This window comes from Folsomia candida, unplaced genomic scaffold (assembly GCF_002217175.1).
Source record: "Folsomia candida strain VU population unplaced genomic scaffold, ASM221717v1 Fcan01_Sc002, whole genome shotgun sequence".
NCBI lineage: Eukaryota > Metazoa > Arthropoda > Collembola > Entomobryomorpha > Isotomidae > Folsomia > Folsomia candida.
In genome coordinates this window covers 6,400,045-6,424,143 of record NW_019091194.1, presented here as the reverse complement: position 1 = coordinate 6,424,143, position 24,099 = coordinate 6,400,045, and the positions used below count along the sequence as shown (strand labels likewise).

Genomic DNA, 24,099 nt, shown 5'->3' with positions numbered 1-24,099 from the left:
TTTGACGCTCGTCATCGTCCACTCATCATTGAGTGGTTCGCTGCGGGATTCACCTTTTCAGTTTAGTTTACGTGGTCTGTTTATGTACATCAGTCGTATTTCTTCATGAGGTATTCTAAGCTGTCATCTCTATCTCTGTCGTCTTTCCTCTCTGTTGGCCCACATTTCAAAATACAATATTTAAACAATTATTTCTACTACCAACACTATTATTCACTTGTTCAAGGTCAATGTACAGCAACAGAGCATCGTTTTGGTTTGTCGTATAGAATGCAATTTAGGGGTAGTCAAAGGCTCTAAAAAAGAATGTTCTATCTACTGATACATTTATTTCATAGTTTAATACTAAAACTAAACAATTGACCACGCTATCAGAGGATTTTATCATCAGATATCAAGTGTAATCATGTTCCTGCTTAAGCGGTTTATAATTGGGGTGGTCTTTGTGGTGGTGGGGTGGTCGCCACGAAACTCTTGTTGCGCTTGGGATTCAAAGTCGCCAAACTTTTTTCAAGATTTGAAAGCTGAAGCTGACAGGAAGGCGGAAGATACTTGTTTTTGCCAGGTAATTGATTTACTTAAAAGTACTTAGAACAGTTCGAGTTATAAATAGATTATGACATTTTTCTCCTGTTTATATTTACCATCAGTTGGAGGGGGCGATTGATGACTGTGCCTGCCAAATTGGAACAGTTGACAAGTTCAACAATTTGAAGATTTACCCCAGGCTTCAATCCCTGCTAAGCAAAGACTACTTTCGCTACTTTCAGGTTAGACTTCAGTTGTGTTAACGTTTAGAGCAATCCCAATTTGTAGAATTGCAAGATATATATATATATATTATTTAGGTAAATTTGAAGAAGCCATGTCCTTTTTGGACAGATGATGGTGCATGCGGTTTGGAATCTTGTCAGGTCAAAGCATGTACAGAGGTATTTCACAGTACAATATATGCAACATAATTTTATATTCATAATAATAACCATAAGCGTATGTTTAGGATGAAATCCCGATTGGTCTGAAAGGGCAGAACCGAAAAATATCAACGACCAAAGTAAGCAGTTGTAATTCGGATACGCTTTATTTATTACGACTTGAATGGTTCATTGATTTTATTTGCGAATTACAGACTGAGAGAAAATGTTCTGAAGATTTAGGCTCAATTAACGAGACAATCAGGTTTGTTTGTCATATCACAAATTTAAATGCGTCTATGATGGTTGATTTTAATTGTAATTTGTTTTTCGCTTAAACCTTTAAAGCGAGGAATCTCAAGCAGATTTCGAGCGTTGGAAATCTCACGATGAGAATTTAGTGGATTTCTGTACCGTGAAAGATGATATTGACCCTGATGCACAATATGTAAGTCTAGTCCATATCATTTCGCTTTCGCTCACAAAAATTCACTTGTTCATTTTAATCATTCTCTTCAATTTTATTTTATTCAGGTTGACCTACTTCTTAATCCAGAACGTTTTACTGGGTACGTTGGGCCATCTGCTCATCGAATTTGGGGTTCAATTTATAACGAGAATTGTTTCAAGCAATCGTGAGTTGAAGATATCGATTAGTTTTCTTATAACAGAAAGTTTTATAAAATGTTTGGTGTAGGTTTGCCACAAGTGTTATGGAACCATTTAATAAATCCAATGGTAAGTAAATATCAAGGCTATAAAATAGTTGTCAAAACAAAACTACGGAGTAGATTGTCTTGAAAGTATATTTTGTCTATTATTTTGCAGAAACTTGTATTGAGAAGCGAGCATTTTATCGAGCGATATCTGGCCTGCACGCTAGCATAAATATACACCTTAGTGCCAAATACTTGTTGGATCGTAAGTGTTCATGATATGTATACAATTTCCTACAGCGTATAAATATGTAATATGTTGTTGGTGTGACACTTAAATTAATCAATATTCATCATATTCTCTATGCTAATACAGTACCATGTTATTATTTATTCTCAGGGTCTCAAGCAAACTCCTTTCTGTCCACAACTTCAGACGGGAAATGGGGCCATAATGTGACTGAATTTAGAAACAAATTTGATAAGCCTGAAGCCCACAAAAAGGGTTTCTCATGGCTAAAAAATCTCTATTTTCTCTATCTTCTCGAATTGAAAGCAGTCATCAGAGCAGCTCCCTTCCTCCGAAACTTTAACTTTTACACGGGAAATGAGGAAGAGGATGCAGATATGAAATTGGCTGTTGCTGACTTACTAAGAACAATTGATGGGTTTCCCTCGCATTTTAATGAGAGTGCACTATTCAACAATAAGGATGGACCAAAATTGAAAGCTGATTTCCATGCAAGATTTACCAATATTACGAAAATAATGGATTGCGTGGGTTGCCAAAAGTGTAGATTGTGGGGAACTATTCAAGTATGTAGTATGCATAACAAATTGAAAGAGAATTGTTTAAATCTCTAATTTAATTGTTTACTTCTCAGGTTAAAGGATTGGGTACCGCACTAAAAATCTTGTTTTCGGATCCATCCGCATTTAGGCGTGGTCCTGAGTTCTTGTCAAGACCTGAAATCGTAGCATTACTTAATGGCTTTGGAAGGTATGTTAATTTGCTTATTGAAACTTAGTATAATATATGATTACTCTATACATACTCAGTATAGTATATAATTTAATACTTGCTTAATTTTATTGACAGACTATCAAATAGTATTTTCGAGCTAGAAAATTTTAGAAGACTGATGGATCTGGAGAATTCAAACACAAACACTGGCTGGATGCCTGTAGGAAGTGGATGATATTTGCTAAAAACTAGCTCAACTTCGAATTATTTAACGCTGGATAATGTAACAACTGCAATCGTTTTCACTTTATTCGTAATTAGGTTTTTATAATATTGTTCAGCAATATTTTTGTACCTGCATAGATTTAAATTATATTGTATCGTGCTCTTCACCTTAGCAGTCAAAGTATTTAAATGAAATGAAGGTTCGTATGTTACCTAAAATCTCATTTATTACTACCATACCAAAGTCAAGAAACCTTGTTGTATTTATTTTCATGAAATTGTAACCGAGTGAGACCTTTAATAGTGTATTAACGTTCGCGGTCCCCTATTATATCTTAGATATATTATTTATTGTGGCATAAGCTAAACACTTGAACATTGTTTTACCTTGTAATCGAATGCAATGCATAGTTTTGCAATTCAATTCCCTGTGATGTTATTTTATTATGTATCTACTCCGTTAACCTTAGATATACAATTCTACTCTCGCAACTACATTACTTTGAACGAGTTCACAAAATATTCTTAATGTAGAATATAAATATTATGCAATTGATGAAATTAAAACTTTAACAGACTGTTAAATCAATTATTATTTCTGTTTTTTTTATCACACTTGGCATAATCCAAACTAGTCTCAATCTGCCTCAAAACAATGCAGCGTTAGGTGAGTAGTATCAATTTGCCTCAACATTACGATGTACATATGTACATACATAGTAATGATAGATTTATGTCGACTGCTCACTCTAATCTGTGAGGCAAAATGAAACTTTAACTAACTTTCTCCATTGTTTAGCGTCCTCTAGCATAAAACTAGCTACAATTTGTCTACGATTTAGACAATAAATTGTCGAAAATTACTTTCTCGTCTTTTCTTTCTCCTCTTTATCTTTTCCTCCAACATGAATTCCACCAACAATACATCAATTGATCTCACTAAACAATGTGTACAAGAATCTGCAAACTTATCGTTCCTGCTGCACTTTAAGAGCACAAAAGGCGAATGTGCAGCAGGATAAAAAACGTCGCCGTTGCGGATTGGCATGTCCTCTCCTCCTACAGAAAGATCTCGCCCAATCTGACGTTGGCTGCCTCCACGCCCAATCCTCCCCTCCCACTCTGAAGCATCTCTACTAAAAAATGATGGGCGGCCATCTGAGAAGGTCCAACCCTTTCCGATCAAGTTACGCACAGATTTCTTCTCTCCACTGACTTGGAGTGAGTGAACTACCTGTTGATCTTCTCGTCGTGGCTTCCCCTGATGCTCCTTACTGCTGCATCTTCCTTAATGTTTGGGTGGGATGAGATGATCATGACGACGACGACAACGACGACGAGATGCATCCAAACTCTAAAATCTCGTCAGCCAACTCAGTCACGCTCCAGACTTTGCAGAACAAGGAAGGGGATCTTTTACACCGATTAGTTTTCATACCTTTAACCGGGTTTCACCCAGATTTTTACAGCACCGGACGCTTGACCGGATAAATTGTTATCAAAATTGGCTAGTAGAGCGTTGTTGCCGGCGTGCATTACGGTTTTTGTGGAAAGGATCGATCCCCCTTGAATAGTCTCATCCCCTTTTTTGAAGGGATGAATTACATAAAAAAGCTTAATTGACATTGAATACAACTTTACAAAAAAAATACATATAAAATTTCATAAAAACTCGGAACTCAGTATCCCGCAGTGCAAACAAGACACGACCAATAAGAATAAACCTATTAATTAATTACCCAATAAATGTGACATTCACTCATTTTACAGAAACCTAACGTGTAATTAAAGGCTAAGTATTTTACTATAAAAAAGTAATTAGCACAGAAATGTGCATTTAATTATGATTTTACGAGAGAACTAAAAAAAGTGGATTTGATTTTTGTGGGGAAAGTACCCAAAAATGTGTCACAGTGTGAAATAGTAGAGATGCCACAGAGTTGTCTTTTCCTTGATTGATTGATTGATGGATGGATTGGACACCTGTTAAAAGTTGACGGTTGGCATTTCATCTGGCTGAGGGAATGAGATGTTTAGTGTTTAACACACACACGTCTCATAAAAAAATATATTGATGAGTTATTGCATTGATTGTTTCGTCCCTTGAATTTTGATTACTTGAGCATACCACGATTGAATGACACAACTCAATAGTTTAGTTCTGGTTAGATTTGCTCAATTTATGATTTATTCCTGTGACTCTCATCCTCAGTGATCTACATGTATGTACATATACATACATATGTACGTATTTATTAGATAAAGTGCTTGTGAATACTAAATTAAATACGAGTTTCTCGGAATTTTTATAGACTTGAATCACTAGAAATTTTGACTTTATGCATCATCACAATCATCAGCATTATCATCACCTTCCAGAGGATCAAGACGAGGAAGGAGCTGGAATGCAGGACGTTATCCAAATGTGCAGGTACAAATTAAGAAAAAACGATGCATCCAATACTTATCCTTAGTCTAAAGATGCATTTTTCTCAAAACTGGGAATACTTATTCATTATCAGTTCAGTGTATTCCATAACTTGCTACATGTACAAAAGACGTTATTTACATTTAATGTAAGAAATCCTTTGTTTGGTGTGAAAACACTAATGGTCCTCTGTCATAACCAATCTCGCATCATTTCTTAAATAACTTATTGCGCTGGATGGAAGTCAATACTACTTTCCGGTGAAGATTAATTTTCACCAAAGTTATGTTGTGCTTCGTACTTTGAATGAAACGAGGTTCTCACTTTTTTGGAATTCTTAAGCAAATTAGATTCTTCATTTTACACAAAAACTATGCGCGTCAGACAAAGGCTTCCAATTTATCAGATTTGGCATTCTAGTTTCTTATACCAACTAAGAAATGATAATATTTTAACGATCGTGCATGCATGCATACGTATAATGAACACTTGGAAAATGAAAATCTGTGGTTTAAAAAAGCTTATTCAATTCTACAAGTTGGTTACAAGCTTGTTTTTTTAAGAAATCATCATATATTTAGTTTTTAAAACAATAAAATAAATAAATTTCAACTTGTCACGATCTTTTCTTGTCATTCGTACCTACATAACGTCGCCTGCCTTGCCGTCTCACTTGTGCATGTATGTAAAAAAAACTCTATAAATTGTGCAGGAAATAAGTCATAAAATTACCAATAAAATTAGCATTCTACTCAAGATAACTGAAGCAAGTTAAGGAAAAAAGTAACCAGCCAGCCTCCATTTTATTAATTATGTATTTGTAAATCTCCACCACTTATGCTTATCAACCAGTTGTTTGTGTGTGTCTGATTATTATTATTGCTCCCCAATTTATTAGAATTCTGCTCATCTTCTTTACATGAATGAGTGATGGGTTGAGTAGTCATCGTGCTTTATGGGAGGAACTGTCAGTAAAAGTATGGAATCAATTCACATCAAATAAAATTATCACGTATGTACATACGTGTTGTAAATACTATCAAACCCAACAAATTATTAGACACATGCACTGACTGACTGTTAACTGGTGGGGAAGAAGACTTAAGAATTTTTCCACTGAGTGATTATTGATCCATCATTATTGATTTGTTTGATTATTGGCGCAAAGGTGAGGATGAGGTGAGTGAGGTGATGAGTTGATTATGCATAAAAGTAAAATCATGCTCGTCTTGATTGACCACTTATTAGTTTTCTGAGGTTTTGGTTTGGATAGCAGATGATAGATAAGTTCCGCTAGATTGTACATATTTATTCGTTATTACGTTCAATTTGTTACGTCGTGGGATATGGAATTTAAAAAAAACTCACTAACGGCTATTAAATAAATTTCAAAATTCGACAAAGCATACGTAAGCATGACTGAATTATATTTTATTTATAGTAGTCTTTCACATGTTTTTTGGGAGGATGAAAAGGGGAGGATCAATTAATTATTCGCACTAGCAGTGAGCGAATCTATGATGTATGTACCATAGTCGCATACTAGTTGGCAATAATAGGTGTGATTGTTTTACATTTGCATGAATGGTGTAATGTAGTGATATGACTTTTGTTTGTAAAGTAGGAAGGAGTAGATTTTGAGACGCAGGGGAGGTTTGACGTAGGCACATAGCCAATTGTATTGACAGGTGGTTGACAGGTGCATAGATGTGTCTCAACCCACAATTCGACAACCAACCAACCAACCAACCAACAATCCAATCAAGGCAATGACACGGAATAATGGTTATTTGAATTTAAATGGCTTTTTATTCGGTGTTAGATAGTCTGGAAGAAGCCAAAAACAACGGGTCTCAACTTTCATAAAGTCCAACATTTTCAATACCAATCTGTCTTCAAAGTGAGACTTCTTTTAAATGTAACGTTAATTTAATTTGTGACAAGAATTTAAATCAACCCCTTTTTGAATGTCACGTCAGTCAGCATCTTTAAATTCAGATTTAAAAATATAAAAAATGTGTCAATCGATTCACCGTTCTTGTGCACTGCTTTGTTAAATGAGTGACAGTATCACCCGCAGTGATCAGAAATCGGGACTAAAATTCCCACAATCAGAACCATCACCTTCCTCTGACTGAGGATCAGAAGATAACTGAAAATGCATACCGAATAAGTGTAAAATAAATTGCACAACGAAGTACAATGCATAAAAATAAAACGCCGCATATAGGAATGAACTTCAATGAGCAGCTGACGACTACTTTGATGCGAATAATTAGATAATCTGTCTTATCTGCGTTACATACTTACTAAGGTAGATTTAGATTTTGATGAATTTTGGAAGCAGATGTCACCTATAAAGTTTTTGCAAATCTTTTCAACAATTTGTTCACATCTCCATTGGAGAAAGGCTTCTTTTTGCTTGTTGTTTTGGAGGCAGTTTGTATTTGAGGACACTTGAGAAATCAGAGTGTGTAACTGCCTTCAAACTTATTCCATTATTATTGCACAACCAACCAACCGTTTTAGCAACATATGCCCCAATAGACAGATACAATCTAGGTAGTATATGTATGTATGTACAAAAGTATGTACATATATGCGTATTGAGTGTTGTGAGTAAGCATAATACAGGTATAAATATGCAAATGTACATTAATTCTAATAATGAAGTTAGGCTTTTACATGTAAAAAAGTACTCTTAATAATATCTCTGGTGATGAGCAACCCAATAAAAAAAAAGTTGATTGGTTTGAGTGGATCGATTAAGCCGCATTCATTTAATGCAGATAATATTAATGATGGGTTGCAAGCTGGGACTTCTTATTGGCTAAGGTTTGAGAGAGTAAAGGCATTTACAAGCATCCGGGTCCAGGTCCAGTCCGGTTTGAGGATAAGAATGCACAACAATTTGGACACATGCGCGATATTCTACTCGTCAATACATATTGCATCAACGGCAGGTCAGGTATTGGATTTCAGGATGATAAGTGGGCCTGGTTTGCCCTCCCTAATTCCTTTGCTTGCACTTTTTCTCCTTTCCTTGGCACAAGTCAATCTGATAACTCGATCTGAATATTGGCATGAGATTATTCATTATTTCTTCAGCAGTGCAGTTCACTAAATGTGTATTTGCATACGATACGTATGCGTGTAGGCTAGTCACAAATTGACCAAGCTACGTATTAGAAAATGCATCTATTGTTTGGTTGCATAAAATTGATGGGGTTATTATTGGGTCGAGTGTCATGAACTGATATGGTTTCTGTGGCCATATTACATTTGTGTAGTACATGGAAGTGTGTATGCATGTACATACATACATATATATGTACAGATACATGCATACAGCTAACCTGCCCTGTGCCTCCAAGTTAAAAAATACCCAATTATTTATCGTTCTCTTTCTCGTGAAGCAAAAATGGTAATTAAACATCGCAGTTGGCGGTGTATCACATTACTCATTCACTAATTAAGCAAGATGAAGCCACTTCTTCTTTGGATGATAATCCGGTATTGGTTTGGTTTTGTCGTCACCGCCGCTGACTTGGGATTACGTGAATAGTGTGTTATTGCTTACTTGCATATATTCTACAGGGGATGGTGTACAAGTTAAACATTGCTTGACAGGTTCACATAAATTATTCTACCTTGACACAAATCACATCACTCTTTAAACATTTCTGTAAAAACTTAATTCAACTATACAGTATACGAATCAATTAAATAAGGTATTATTATTTCAACAAAGCATTTACCGATTCACGTATTATTTTACCATGCAAAAAATCAAGTGATCAACTTGTCCAGCTATTGTTGTCGTGTGCCCAGTGATATGTAGAAAAAATGCTCCTGATCATTTTTGCGTGTAACTTAATGGCATAGACCGATTATGGCAGTGATAGTTATCAAGAAGCGGCGTGGTACGTGCGTGGGCAGAACATTTTGTATCACAACAATAATACGTATGTAGCAAAGCACGTAGTAGTAGCTGCTCTCCATTACATTATTACGATTAAGATTAAATTCTCCGTATCGAACATCATGTATGTACATACAAATTCAAGGAATAATTCAACTCTTGCCCGGAGCCATTATTAAATTTTATTAGTTTACAGGTTCCCGTCTGTGTGGTGTGGCTAGTAATTGAATTGGGCCATAAAGTAAATTGTAATAAATTGGACCTTATAAGGACACTGCACACTAATGCCGCCGTAGTTATCGTGTAGCTTACCTTCTTTACCGTGTGCCATGCTCAGGCTTTTTTCAGCAAGGTTTATGCACATTGGATGCAGTTAATGTTACATGTGCGTGTCTTATGTAAAGAGTGGATTGAGTTGATTCGATCGCTGAATTATGTATGTATGAGCAGTGGCAATTTATTGAGAAAAAAGTATCAATCATGTGGTTAAATTTCTAACTATGAAATTGGCCCTTGTTTAATTTTAGTGTCGATTTTTAGCAATATTTGTGATCTTGTAAGTAGTTTAGTAATATGTTTCGATTTTATTAGTGTTTACGAATTTTAACTTTCAAGACACTATCAAATAAATAACTCAAGGACAAGAAAAAAATCTTCACAACCAACGTAAAATAGTATCAGGCAAACTAATGAAATATTGCTTTCATCAATTTGTCACAGTCCAGATGCATTTTTATTATGTCTCAAATTCTTATTCAAGCCGGAACAATACGGTTTTGTTGCACCCTTGAGAAATTAAAAATTAAATGGTTTCTTGCCACGGGCCAAATATTTTCTTTCCACATCCCAAAATAGTACACACTTACGTAGTTACCGACTCCACAAGAATGAAAGGAATTATAAGGAAAGGAATTCCTTTGTTGTTTTGTATTTCTGTCCGAAATTTGGAGCAAATTGCCCACAATCACAATTTTAACAATCAGAGGATGAAGAGAAGATGCTGCTTACTGTATAGATAAATATGCATCTTGTTTAGCTTGCAGCAAGGAACGTGGCACTTGTTAAGATGCAAACTTGGAAGAAAGGACAATCAACAACAAATATGTAACAATGCAGTTTTTCTTCGAAACTTGAGGTTAAGAGAGAAGTATGATAAGTGGGTTATCATGTGATAGTGATCCATGGAATTCTTTTGGGATACTTCTCATCAACTTAATCACTGGACATCATCACATCACAAAAGTACTTTACTTTATGAAATGGAGGTTTAAGGGCACAATCAAAATCAGGCATAAAAAGATCCGACACACACGGCATGCAGCTGCCATGTATGTATGTTGAAAGGTATAACACATGTATGCATTCCACGATAATATAGTTCAACACATTCTTTAAGAGCTGATCAGTCTGACAGTGGAAGAACCTTGAATGATACTAACTACTGCTCTCTCTGATGATCACTAGACATGTAAATATCTGTATGAACGTATTGTACATGATTACGTATTCTGATCCCTCCGCGAGTTAGTTGAGTCGAATTGATTTTAATAATTCGGCAGTAGTCCGGCCAACTTCGAATCCTGTTTTCATTCGCCTTGTGTATCTGTGCCTGGACAAAAAATCGGTTGGAGGAAAATATGTATAACTGGAGCAATACTTTATTGACCTCCTCGGGTCAAACTAATTGTTGAATTGGATGGACGAGTGGGGAGAAAGTTAATCGATTTGTTGTATTAGGTGGCCCCCTGCGTATGCTCTCTCTCCTCTGAAAGCTGGAGACGAGTATAATCCGGTACAAGAAATTGATCTCATACTGAAACATTTACGTTAGTATCTTATCATCTATGTACCTTCCCAACTAGACCTGTCTTTACACATACTTTTCACTAGAAACGAGGTGTGTGTGGAGGTGGAGGCACATGGAATCAATGCTTTGCAATTTTTATGAATTTTATCTTTAAAAAATAATAATGCATTTGTGGAAAGAATTCTCATTTATAATTTAGTTGGTCATTGTTAATGTCAGTACATTAAAGTTTCTTGCTCAATTGCTAGCTTTTCCATCACCTTTACCACACTTGATTGTTGACAGATCTATTTTACTTTGGTAGCTGTCGTGTGGTGAGTGTATTAAGGCAGCGGCTCCCTTTGACGAACCCTTCTCATGGTTTAAACATATAACTTATCTATCTTCGAGTTAATAAAAGCTCGCTCGTTGAGTTTACAAAAGCAAAGGCAAATACTATTTACTTCATATGGAGTAAAGAGGTTTACGTGAGCATCTTAAGAAACTAATACAAAATCATCTCCACAAAATCGGTTACCTTCTTTCCTCCTGACATGTCTGATGCGACGACTTGCCAGAATTTGCATCCGTCAAGCCAAAAGGCTCCAGACTTTTCTTGGTAATTAGTGTTTTCCATTTTAATACCAATTTTACCAAATTCGCTACCACCCAACAACCTCAACTTCATTGCAGAGCTATAGTACGCATCATAGCATCTGCTTCTTTACCTGTCATGCAAGTGAAGTCGCCATTAAATCGAGCATGTGCCAGAATCAGTCTAATTCTCCTCAGTACTCCAGTTCATCTCATTTCTCTCAAGTTTCTTTAGTCTCAGGTTTGACGGGATATGATTACGAGAGAGATACGACTAATGCTCCTACTTACTTAGCTGTTTACATATCCAGTTCCCTCGTGGATGACATGACGCGAGCCTGATGGAAACGAAATCCGGTTGTGATATTGTTTCATATTGTGAAAATCAGAGCATCCACATATGCGCCACACTCACTTTTATTTTACACGCATGCAGTAAGAAAACTTGAATTGTTGTTCTTCTTCTGTCTGGAATGACTATTAGCTGTCCAATCCTGATGCCAGGAGATGTAGATGCAGGATGAATGGCATGCATGCGATATCGAAGTGCTATACATACAGAGTAAAATTAAAATAGTACAGGAAATTGTGGGCAACGTGCAATTACTTACAACATTTAAACTATCAAATGTATCCATATTTTTATCGTTATTATTGCTTTAACATGATATGATTTTCATTGTGTAGTAAACTCTTATTGCATTCTTCTCGAATCTCGGTTTTATTATTCAAACCGCAGAATAAAATAAAATAAACATTTCAACTTCTTCATAGGATACCCAAACCCTACGATTCTCTAATAACTGTCCATCCATTATTATTACTACGCGTTGAGTTGGATCTCTTTCTCTGTATAAATAAATATCGATGAATTATTAATTGAGCTGGCTTCTCCACATACAATTATTTTTTTCCGTCTCTAACATCTCATCATTATCATCTTTATCATAATCGGCTCCTTTATTTTACTATATCAGCCAAGGAAAACTATTAATTTAATTTTTTAAATAGTTTTTATAGAACTATATTAATATTTATTAAAGAGGATTTTAATTAGTTGAATATGTACAAAATGTATGCATGTGTGATACATGTCTCGCGTATAAAGTTATACTTTTGTCTCACAATTAGTCACAAATCTCAATTTCCCAAGTTATTTATCAGCATCAAAAAATGGGAATATTAATGAGATGCTCACATCAATATATACAGTATATTTTGATGTATATAATATACTCATTCATATTCTTCCATACGTATGTATGTATGTGCATGCATGTACATATACCGATAACTTTTGCTACTTTTTTGATACTTGATTTTGGGACACCTGGAGAGTGAAACCTTGTTCTCCTTTCTTCTTCCCTTGTTCTCGTCAACTTCACACCAGAACATCGCCTCAGATCAGATCCGCCTGAGATTAAATTATCAACATGAAACCGCTATCATCATGATCCAAGTTCAAGAAAGAGAAATATATTCATCTCTGACATAAAAAGCGAGTTTGGCAGCAGTAATTGGGAGATCTCTCTCCTATTTTATGGAGACTTTGTGACTTATTCAAGTAAATTGATTGAATTACGGAGAGAATATTGGATAAGGTGGTGGTGTTGATTCTTGTCCCAGCGAGTCTGTGTTCAGACAGCGTGGGATAGCCGATGGCGAGGTCTTCGATTTCCAAGAACAAAAAGCCAGCCTTTTCTTGGTACATATGTATCTCCGTCACTACATTTTGTACATCTTCTTACTGCATTCTCCATTTATCCTCCAAAAAATGTAGACTTGAATCATTTCCATTTGTGCAAAACTCTTTCCTTGTTAAAAAATCGTTCAGTTTGCATATTAGGCACATCCAAGCCCGCAATTGTGTATTCTTTCCTTTGAAATTTATTGGACGCAGGCAGACGGCTTTTGTTTTGTTTTTCACCAACTACTGCTAATTAGATAAGGTGCCAATAACAGGTAAAGTGCTAGCGAGGTAGAGACTGGTTGGATGGATGTGTGATTCAATGCAAATGTTGTGGCGATGGAACAACATTCTTTAATTACTATAAATTAACCGAGGAGTAGCACAAGTCAAGATTGTAATATTATACCGCATTCTTAAAGTTTTTCCATAATTTTACAAAATTTTCTGTAGCTCATCAATTCTGTAATTTTTGCATAGTTTCAGTAATTTTTTGGATGATTTTTGAGCCATGCATTTTGGAAAGAGTTATTAGAGTATTGCATTGGCCTGCAATTCTGTGCAGATATATTCATATGGATAGAAAGGAGGACGTTATAGGTGGAATTGCACGGTTTGGTTTCTTTTAATGTGCGAGTTAGTGAACCCTGTCTGGTCCAGGAGAGACTCGTGCTTCTTGATTTTTTGTGGAGAAACTTCTTTTCTACTCACCAACAATTTACCTACAATCACTCACCACAACACCAACACCACCAAAACTTTTAACGTTCATCCACGAGAGCAGAAAGAATCCAACCAAACCAATCTGCCAGGGTGGAAATTACATTTTACCACAAAAGCGAAATAAAGTGGGGAAGAAATGCATAATACAGGAATGGATAGAATTCTATCTCAATACTTTACTAACAACAAATAATCTGACTGAATTCACCATCAGATGAGATAGAAAATCAGAATACAAAAAGATAGCTTTCTTTCCCAAACGTAATGTACATATGCATACGTTTTTGCAGCAAGTATTAGCAAATTAGCAGAAAGTTTGGCACTTAATAAATTTTGGTAACAGCAGAGTACATACATCTAAATTATGTGGCTATAATTTTGCAAATGTATGTAAAAACACGACTATGCTTCTCGAACAATGGAACGTCTATCCAGCTTATTTGTAACTACTAAATGCATAGCCAGAAGCATTTTTAGACATTATATATTTGTCTCATAGCGTTTCAATTTAAGCAGACTAAAAATAAATGAGTCTTTTTTTGCTAGTCTATGATACACAGCTATTATTATATCATACCTAACTTTACCGACATTAAATTTGTATTGTTTTCTGCTGGTGCTTTGTCTTGATATTCAGAAAATTTTAATGCATCTCTCATCATGCTACGCGGTTCATAAAAATTCAATCAGTTCCTTTCAAATTAGGTGTATAGTGGGGTAGCATGTAGCTTAATGCATACAATAAAATGCCTTTATTCAAGGCAAAGAAACAAAGAAATATTTCTTCAATCCCCCGGAGGACATTTCTTTTGTTGTCTATAAATACATACATATGATAACAAAGATGAAATTATTGTAACGAGTGAGATAAACAAAAATTCATCAAAGCCAACAATGTATGTAGCAATGTGTCATATGTAACTCTGGAGAACTCAAAATTTGCTATCCAAAATTGTCATATGTTGTATTGTTAAAATATGTATCTCTGTACAAAATGGGCACGAAACACGTGCTTCTAAAGTCCCAGACGGCAATGTACATATGTTTCGTCGGGCCCTGGGTAAATTCTAAAAAGATTCACTTTTTCATAGTTTAGTCATGCACGCAACTCCAAATACATATTTGCGGTGAATTTGAGCATCGAAATACCACAAAATCAAATGCGATATGTTACGTAATGAAGAATGAACAATGGCCCACGAAGACCAACCACGACTAGCTTGCTCCTTATTGCTTGAAAAAGTCTTGATGATTTCTGTACAAGTTACTGTGGAAGGTTAAGGATCTCTCATCCTCAGTTAGTTAAAGCGAGGTGCACGATTTGCAACTGCAACCAAACACGAAATCATGGTCCAAGTGAAACGAAAACATGAGCTGGATGTCTTATATAACTTTCAACTCTGAATCTTGAAAAAAAAGTCTCCTCGCAAAATGTCACATTCTTCAATGGCCTCTAATTATGCAATTTCATAACAATAATGCACAGTTGAGAATCTGCTTATTTTATAATATAATGAAATGAATGATTATGAAATTATGGGGTAAAGTGAGATGTCCAAACTGATCCTGAGATACGTAAATGCTCTAGAGTAGTGCTTGTGGAAAGCATAAGAAATCGAAAGAAATTATAAATCAACTTTAAAACAAAAGAGGAAATATTTATGTCGACGCCAAGAAAAATGCAGTATTTTCTTGGCTTATAGCGTGAGATTCTATTCCCAGAAGTGATTAATAATATTCTTCTTCTTGGTCGGGATGATCGACAGGTAGCCCGTGTTTTTTTCTGGCTGTACATACTTAAATACGAGAAAAGAACATTCAGGCACCTTACTTTTATTACGGCTCCCCTTTTTCTTAATAAATTGCTCTTCTTCTTCTTCACTACATAATAATCTCGTTGTTCTCCATTCTTTTCGTTGTATTGTTGTGTTACTATTATGTAGTCAAAAGTCTCGTGAAATTAGAGTAAATTAGATTACAACAATGGGCAAGTCTGCCTGCCTGGTTGGCTCCAGATGAATGTTGATGTGATGGTATATTTAATAGTGGATGTGGCTCGCCGTCTAAAAATGCTAAACTTTCGTATAAATTTTAACAATCTTTATAAACTTGTGGGAAATTAAAGTGGATCAATTTTTCCATCTTGCAAAAATTGCACCATTATTACAAATACAACCTTTGGCCCCTTTTCGCTAATCACTTGGTTGAAAACATGCATCAATAATAATAACAAAATCTAAAATCAATTCAGCTTAGTTTTGAATTGCAAATTTGCAGTACTAATTCCACCCATTGCCTATGCATAAGTTATAGAATGGATCATGAATGCGATTTCCTTTTACAGGAAATTGTAGCAATTTGTAAGAATTTAGTCAAGGTAAAAGCTATGGTATGATAATTTGTCTAAATTCTGCGAGCATTAGGTCTCATCATGCTTAATTTATTTGTTGTAGGATTGCTTTATTCTGTATCTTTCCCCTCTGCAATTTTGAAAATGGTAATGACGAGAGAAGACAAGAATAAATGAGATCATGTCAACCCTCATTTTGCATCTCCAAGAAATTACACTACTACATGCACACAAACTTCAATGAACTCGGAAATAATAATAAAATCAAGTAAAAAATTTTAAGTTTCGCTCACTTATATAAAACCTTCCTTTAACGAGGGTAGTAAAATTGTCATAAAATTGCTGTTGTTGTTATGTGTGTGTGTGTGTGCACCCTCATAATGAGATCAAATTGCTGTGATGGTGTTAAATTTGATCATAACTCATGTAACCAAATGTCACATGAAAGTCATCGTTGTGACATAAACTGACAAATTGTCGAGAATGTGTAAAAGTTGCTATTTTTTTTACACAGGTCTGATCCTTTTTAATCCTTTTTTAGCAGTTTCGACGCTTCGAAGTCCACCAAAGGAGCGAGCAAGTTGAGACGAGACTTGATAAATGCAGAAATTGCGAATTTACGCGATCTCCTCCCTCTGCCATCCTCCACCCGGCAGAGGCTCTCCCAACTCCAACTCATGGCCCTCGTCTGCGTCTATGTGCGGAAGGCAAACTATTTTCAACAAGGTAAGAAAAACTAGGAATCATTGTCAAATTGAAAATTCCAAATTTAAGCAAACTGCAAAACTTCGAGAAGCATAAAGTAGACTCAAAACCTGGGCAAAAAGTATTTAGTGAGCCGCATTAAATTTGTAAAAACCAAGTGCGGCCCTTTATGATGACGAGTGAAGTTTACGGGGAAAAGAACCGACATAAAGTTAATGAGACCACTTTGCTCTTTTTACGACTTGTGGTCATTCATCAGTTGAGGTCCAGGCAGGTCTATCTATCTACCAAACCAACTTGTCAAACAACCATCAAATCAAGTCAACATCTAACATGTGTATTTACTTCGTAGCTAAATATCGTAAAAAAGAGGATCCGGTTCCAGCCTGGCTTGCGTTGAGTGATTGTGTTCGGTTGATTTATACACACGTATGAAAAAATCTGCAGGCAATGCAAGAACTTATAAATTCCACCGCTCTGGAAAATGAAGCAATTTACTAAAGATGCCCAATTTTGTGAACTGTCTGATTTCACTATACTCCACTTCACCTCATTTGGAGGGACGCATGCCGTACTGAAGCAGCACGCCAAATTTAAGCTCATTATTTTTTCCTTCGTTTTTATATTAATATCAAATCGAGGAACGTGCTTATCATGGCATACGAACGTTTGTATGCACAATGTTCCTTTCTGCATACGCAAGTATGTCCAATAAGTAAATTGGTTCAAATTGTAATTGCAGTTTAAGTAAAATAAAAGTAAATCATCTTCAAGAAAATCAAGTTGTTGATTTGGAGTATTGATTGGCGATTGATTGACGATTGTTATTGATGGTCATGCTGTCGTCTAGATTCGTACTCAGCCAAAGAATTATGTATATTCTCTCCCTTTAGAATTGTGAGTAACTTTGTGATTTGGCAAATAACATGTCTGCGTGTAGTTTGATTAGGCCATCTTCTATTTTGCAATAAATTAAGATCCGAGTATCAGACTGAGGAATATAAAGTTTGATTTTTGCTTCAAAAATAAAATATTCGTATGTTTCGTTTGTTATATTTGGGCGAGATGGTTGGTTCACTGCTATTCATTAATCCGAAGTAGATATTTTTGTAATAATCATGTTTGATGCCTTGATGCCAAAACTTGTCAGGAGCAAGTATGCAACTCTGGTTGAGTGAGGCGGCTCTGAATATATAGTGTAACGTATTATTTACCTGAAGGAGCAGAGTTTACACAAAATCAGTCAAAATCCTGTGATGATGTTTGACTTAATGTTGGATAATAATTGTGATCTGTGAACAGGTTTTCACTTGTAAAGTGAACCATGAGGGAGTTGTCCGTAGCATAAAGATTTCGTTCCCTATTGCTTTTTCTCATAAAATCAAAAGAAGCTTTTTTAACTATTGGTTTTTTTTATGATGTCCAGAAATCAGTTATTTTCAGAAAGTTTTAACAGTGGAATTATCAATGTCAACGGCTCGGTCAAGTTTCATGAGCGACCCTCTCACCGCACACAAACGGTCACAATGTTCGCATTCATTGAACTTGTTCGTATCGCTCCCTGCTAATTTATGAGAATTGGGTAATTCACTCACTCGATCTGAAAATTAAAAGGTCGTCATTCCCCTCATTTCAATCTCTTGTGTGCATATGCTCCTTGGACTGGTTTGTCTTCTTCACCAGAAGCAAGATTGACAGCTCTTATGCAAATTTCCTCACAAAATCCTGCAAACTTTTTCTTACTAATATTTAGAAAACTAAACAAAAAGGTAGCAAGTTTTCAAATCACATGCAAAGTTTCAACAGTCATATTATTTTTTTTAACTTTACCCATCCTTAAAATGCATTAATTAGCAAAAATCCACGTCCAAATGACTATATTAATATGAGAAGTTTGACAGTTATGTTTTCCTTCGGTGAAATGTTGAGTATTAACAAATATTATTTACTTGAAGTTGCGTGAAAAATGAATGAAATATACTATTTAGTAAGAAACTCTCCCAAATTTGGAAGCCGAATATCTGCAGGTTTAATTTGAAATTGATATTCTCAGCTAATAAAATTCTAATCGATAGCGGATCAATGAACCATGGAATGTGATCAGGCAAAAATCACAATTTTGGGCAAATTACGCCCCATTGTTCAACAGAGAACATTGTTCTTTTCGGCGACAAGAAGAAGTAAAGAAAACGAAAAGCCCATTTTTCTTTATGAGGAGCTAGAACTATTTATTGTTATAAGAAGATGAAGTATACATATACGATACGTCGAGGAAAATGAATTCATATCTCACCACCGCACCAAACTTTTTCTTGGCTTACGTACTTTTTAACGAAAGGCGAACATTACCGAAAGAGAAGAAAAGAGCTGAATAAATAAATGGGCTCAAGATTTGATGGTGATGGGAAATGCCGAACAACAATAAATTACAATTAGGCAGGCAGAATTACGAAGGCATAACGTTTCCTATGTTGAAGAAATGAGGCAGTTTCTCATAGCAAATTCCTTAAATACTGAATTTAAACAATGGAGAAGATCCGCTATAGGAAAACCAAATCTGATTCCATCTGAATCTTCTTCATGTAAAAATTGTGTATGACAAAATGGAAAACTTTGTCGTCAAAATTCTTTGTAAGAATTATATTTAGCAAATTGTTTGTCGCAATTACAACGCAATTGGCCTTGATATGCTGAGAAATACTTTTAAATTTAATTAAAATTGGCAGTGATGCGTATTGTGCAATTAACTTTAATTTGTCTCGATTGTCGTATTATTATGTTTATTGAAGTCTCACCTTATCCAATCAAGGACATTACTTAATTTATTTTTACTTTTCCGATAATTGTAATGATTATTGAGAAATCAATAAAAAAAACTCGATTGACAGTCAATGTATTATTTGTACTTGCTGTGCACTAGTTATACATAAGTGTTGGTCCACCTTTATTGTGATTCAAGGACTTATATATTTATCACAAGTGGCGAAAGATAAGTGACTTATCGTGTAATTATATATGTCATAGCTGCAAATAAAATGTATATCTAGCGTATATATTCATATATATGTGAAAAATTTGCAGCTTTTGCGTGGTGATTATTATGCAATAAAATGGTCCTCATCTTCATTCCCATAATGGAATCTAGTGGAAAACACCTCAACAAAGTAATAATTTGTCTCTACACCGTCTGATAAGACGATGAGAGAAAACCTTGAGGTGTGAGTTCGCCGTATGTAAAATGTTCATATATATGGAGGCAGACAAGCAAATTAATTTTCATTCTTACGATAATTTGATTTTCATGTTCAAGTTCACCCAAGAAAATAATAAATAAGGTTTCTCCACCGTCTCTACCAAAAGTTTACAGCATACTTATCACATGTATCTAAGTACTGTTGTCCGCATGGTACCTTTTTAAACCTTATTCTTAGTGTCTCCCTTTCCCTGTGTTGTAGCAAATTGTCAATCACCATCAATTTAAGTAGGAGTGACTGTGGTGAGAACTTTTCCCAGGGAGGACAAAGACACTTTTCGTTTAATGCCATTTATTAAGCTTTTGGCAACCAATAAAAAAGAGCACAGTTATGGAAGTAAAGAAAGAAAGTGCACATTAAACTAATTACAATAAAGATTATAGGATAAAATATTCAGCTCACTAAAACTCAAATTTGTGTATTCCTTATAATTTGTCGACTCTCTTCTGAAGAAGATTTCCATATTGTCGAACACACTGCTGAATACCGAAATAATGAAACAGTTTTCTGGTGGGAATCCACCGCATTGAGAGATGGATGAAAATTGTCGTAAAAGTTTTATAATAGCGTGTGTCCTGTCCATACACACATCCGAGACATTTACTACTATTTTATACGTCTATGAGGCCATTTACATAATGGTCCGTGTCCTGTACGAGATGATGACTCTTTGCTCCCTGAGAAAAATACATCATCTCTGGTTTTCCATAAAATGCAATCTTGACCATGTCGCAATTTAGTCCACTTATCAACAATTGGCTGGACTTTCAAGTGACCAATACATACGCACAATAATAATATGTACATATTTACAACGCCACAATTTTTATCATAGACGAGGAGAGGTCATTCTCTGGCATAACATTCATATTTCTGGGATATTATGTAATTTTAGCGATGAATCATTAAAGCATTAAGCTGTCCAGGGTGAGATTGATATAAAGCTCAAACAAATTAGAAAACTGGACCCGGAACTCGATTTGATATACACCACCAAATAAAAAATGGGACGGACTGGTTACTCGTCCCTATCTGCCACCGCCACCACTAAAATTTACAATGTTCGATTACGATTAAAATTACTTTGCATTAGATTACCTCACTCTTCATGCCTACTACAATACATATCCAACAAGAAAACCATCCAGTTTTTTGTCCGGTTTTGGTGGCAGAAGTTGAAGTACGTATCTATGTTATGCATGTTAGTATCCTTATTGTGAGATGCGGAATCATCTTGGCTTGCTCATCTTCATTTTGTTCTGTTACTGGTCTAGGTCCTCCTGTCGTCCTGTCCAGCGAGAGTCGGCCAAGTTTTATTCGACAAGTCTAAATATTTTCACATCAATTGTAAATTGAGGGAAACATGGATAATAATTATTAACTAATCCTAACCGTGAGCATCGAAAGATTTTGGTTAAAATATATTCGAGCCTGCGTTGATATCTCATTTAATTTAATTCTGCAACATTTAGATTTGACGTGGTGCATGAATCGTACTTTTGCAATTTTATATTTGATTTGTGAAGCTTGATTTATTCCACTTTTACAATTTACACTTTACAGCATCCACTTTACCAGTAGACGCATCACCACTCGATCACTGCATCTACTTGTCTCTCGAGCTTAAATTATTGGTCGGCTGCTCAAATAAAAAAGTTGTAAAATTACCCAACTTTGCCTCCATCCATGCTTCTGCTAAACATAAGTTAAATGATAAGCCAATTCTTTCTGCTGCTCTTCAAGTTTCATAAGAATGTGAACCTAGACTACACCGTGCACTCAACATTTACAATAATATTTAATAGTCATAAGTTAATGATGTTTTCTGCGCATTATGTAGTAAAACTCATCTCCAAAAAATCGAGTTTAAATCTGCAAACGTCTGCATCTTTGATGAACATGAACACAATGCACGCATAATTTCGCACCACCACGCCGTACTTCCAAAAAAGTAAGTTTAGGATCATGACTTGTCCAGAAGATGCAGTTTCTAAGTCACGTTTAGTATTCGATGTAAAAGTCGTGCCTTTGCTTGTCCCACATCCCAACTGCACGACGTAAATAAAAATTCGCGTATGAATGCAGTGCATAACATACATACGCATTTTATCACGACTTATTATTACAAGTCACAACCTCATAACTATGAGATGCATTTGTTTGCAATTTCTTTGATGCAATTTTTTAATGCAATTTTTGTTTTGTGCAAAAAATGTTCAAAAATATTATTTGCTATACACATATGCGGTTAAGTGTTTTTTGGATAAATCAATTACAAAAAAATGCATATTCTTTGAGGATTTATTCCTTTTTTTATTCCCTTTTATTTTATAGCGTGTTGAATTGTAGAAAAATCCTGCTGCTCGGTGGATTTACTGTTTTCTTACAATAATGCTGCTCCATGCTGTGTAGTTTGTATAAACTGGTAAACTTGTCCATTATTCTAATCTTATATAGCTTTTATTCATTCATGGCTACAATGCTCAATGGGATTTCACCACGAGGAGACAGAGGCAAATTTATGACAATGTTTGTAGTAGAAGAAACTGCAAGTACATATTCACTAATCAACAGAGGAGGTATTTGTAAGATGCACTTTGTAACAATAACTAATCTAGAATGAAACAAGGCCTGCTTGATGATGATCCTGCACCAGAGGGTACAAAAGGAGTAAAAATAATAATTGATGACGTTAAAGGCCACTTATTCTGTCACCACCACCACTTGATTCATCCCCGTCCCCTGCGGGACTTCTTTGATGCTGTGTGGTTGGGGTGACACTTACCGTGGGCCGTACGTGGTCATTACGATGCTGTATTGTGTGGTCAACATAAAACATCTTAACTCAATGTGCATTCATCTTTTCCTAATTTTGTGCTTGGTATTCACATCATCTCACCCACAGTTGGGTCAACACTACGCATTTGTTGGCTGATTAATGGTGTAATATTTTTGTTTAATAAAATTTACGGGAATCCTCTACATTTTTGCGATAATCATAATCTCTGGCTTGATTGTATATTGGATGAAGGCGGTGTGGCTCGAGTGGAAAAGTCGTAACATAACTTGCTGCGTGTATGTAACCTTCAGCTTCAGCACTATTGTGTGAGGTGAGGTGGAGACGTGCAGCCGTAATTGTAAATTAATGAGTGTTCAAGGAAGAAAGTCTCATCTTCCCCTCGCCAAGGACTTGGACACATATCATCATCGTGTCGTTAAATGTAATTGACGGCGATAGTTATTTATGAGTTACGGCAGAAATAAAATAATAATGAAATGCATATACTTATGTATATACCGATTTTGTGCTTGATTTTGTTGTCTAATCGAAAACAAGTAGAGTATAATGGACCCTGTCATAAGCAGTAGTGAAGTACATGCATATGTGTACAAATATATGCATTTCAGTGCCACTGAATTTAATTCGGATAAATAAATAGTAAAATCTTATTTCATCCCTTAAGATCGGATTATGTAGGTAGGGATTTGTAAGCAGCAAGCTGTTTGTTCCGTGTGGATGGCTTATTTGATGTACAGAGTGGGATGGCAAGAATAAGGGCTGGAAGATGATCATGCGTATGTAGTAAAGGAATTGGTATCTGGCGAGGCGAGATGAGATTACGAGTTTATGTCATTGTTGCGTTGCGTTGCAGGGGATGGATGCATTTGTGAAGATACCAAAGTTCCTATTTCCAAATCACTTCATAATCCCTGCACTGCCTTATTGTAATTTTTATTGATACGATTTGTTAACTAATTGCACATAGCAAAATTTTCTTGATCCCAACTTCTCCGTGTAATATTTTGAGAAGTATTTGTTATTTTCTCACCAACCCCAAATTCCAATGATGGCAAGAGCAGTTGAGATTGCGGTGCTGATGGTTATAACAA

General features: G+C 35.5%; 2 protein-coding genes across 2 annotated transcripts in view; both read left to right on the top strand.

The window, feature by feature from the left end:
- The first annotated feature begins 54 nt into the window (after window positions 1-54).
- On the top strand, window positions 55-3,348 carry LOC110842897 (ERO1-like protein alpha). The gene is made up of 12 exons (XM_022088759.2): window positions 55-565; window positions 651-770; window positions 849-932; window positions 1,001-1,054; window positions 1,130-1,179; window positions 1,263-1,362; window positions 1,449-1,549; window positions 1,612-1,652; window positions 1,743-1,835; window positions 1,971-2,386; window positions 2,455-2,570; window positions 2,670-3,348. The coding sequence occupies exons 1-12, from the start codon at window positions 407-409 to the stop codon at window positions 2,767-2,769; spliced, it is 1,434 nt and encodes a 477-aa protein (XP_021944451.1). The 5' UTR covers window positions 55-406; the 3' UTR covers window positions 2,770-3,348.
- An 807-nt stretch (window positions 3,349-4,155) lies between these two features.
- The window catches only part of LOC110843294, a 43,931-nt gene continuing 23,987 nt past the window's right edge, over window positions 4,156-24,099 (top strand). The window contains exons 1-2 of the mRNA XM_035848104.1: window positions 4,156-5,190; window positions 16,791-16,975. Coding sequence (XP_035703997.1) covers window positions 5,099-5,190; window positions 16,791-16,975 — 277 coding nt within the window. The 5' untranslated portion in view covers window positions 4,156-5,098. The remainder of the gene's footprint in view (window positions 5,191-16,790; window positions 16,976-24,099) is intronic.

Coding starts and splice junctions, on each gene's coding strand:
- LOC110842897 (XM_022088759.2), top strand. CDS start 407: ATGTTCCTGCTTAAGCGGTTTATAATTGGGGTGGTCTTTGTGGTGGTG. Junction 1,363..1,448: donor TTGACCCTGATGCACAATAT/GTAAGTCTAGTC, acceptor TATTTTATTCAG/GTTGACCTACTTCTTAATCC. Junction 1,836..1,970: donor TGCCAAATACTTGTTGGATC/GTAAGTGTTCAT, acceptor ATTTATTCTCAG/GGTCTCAAGCAAACTCCTTT.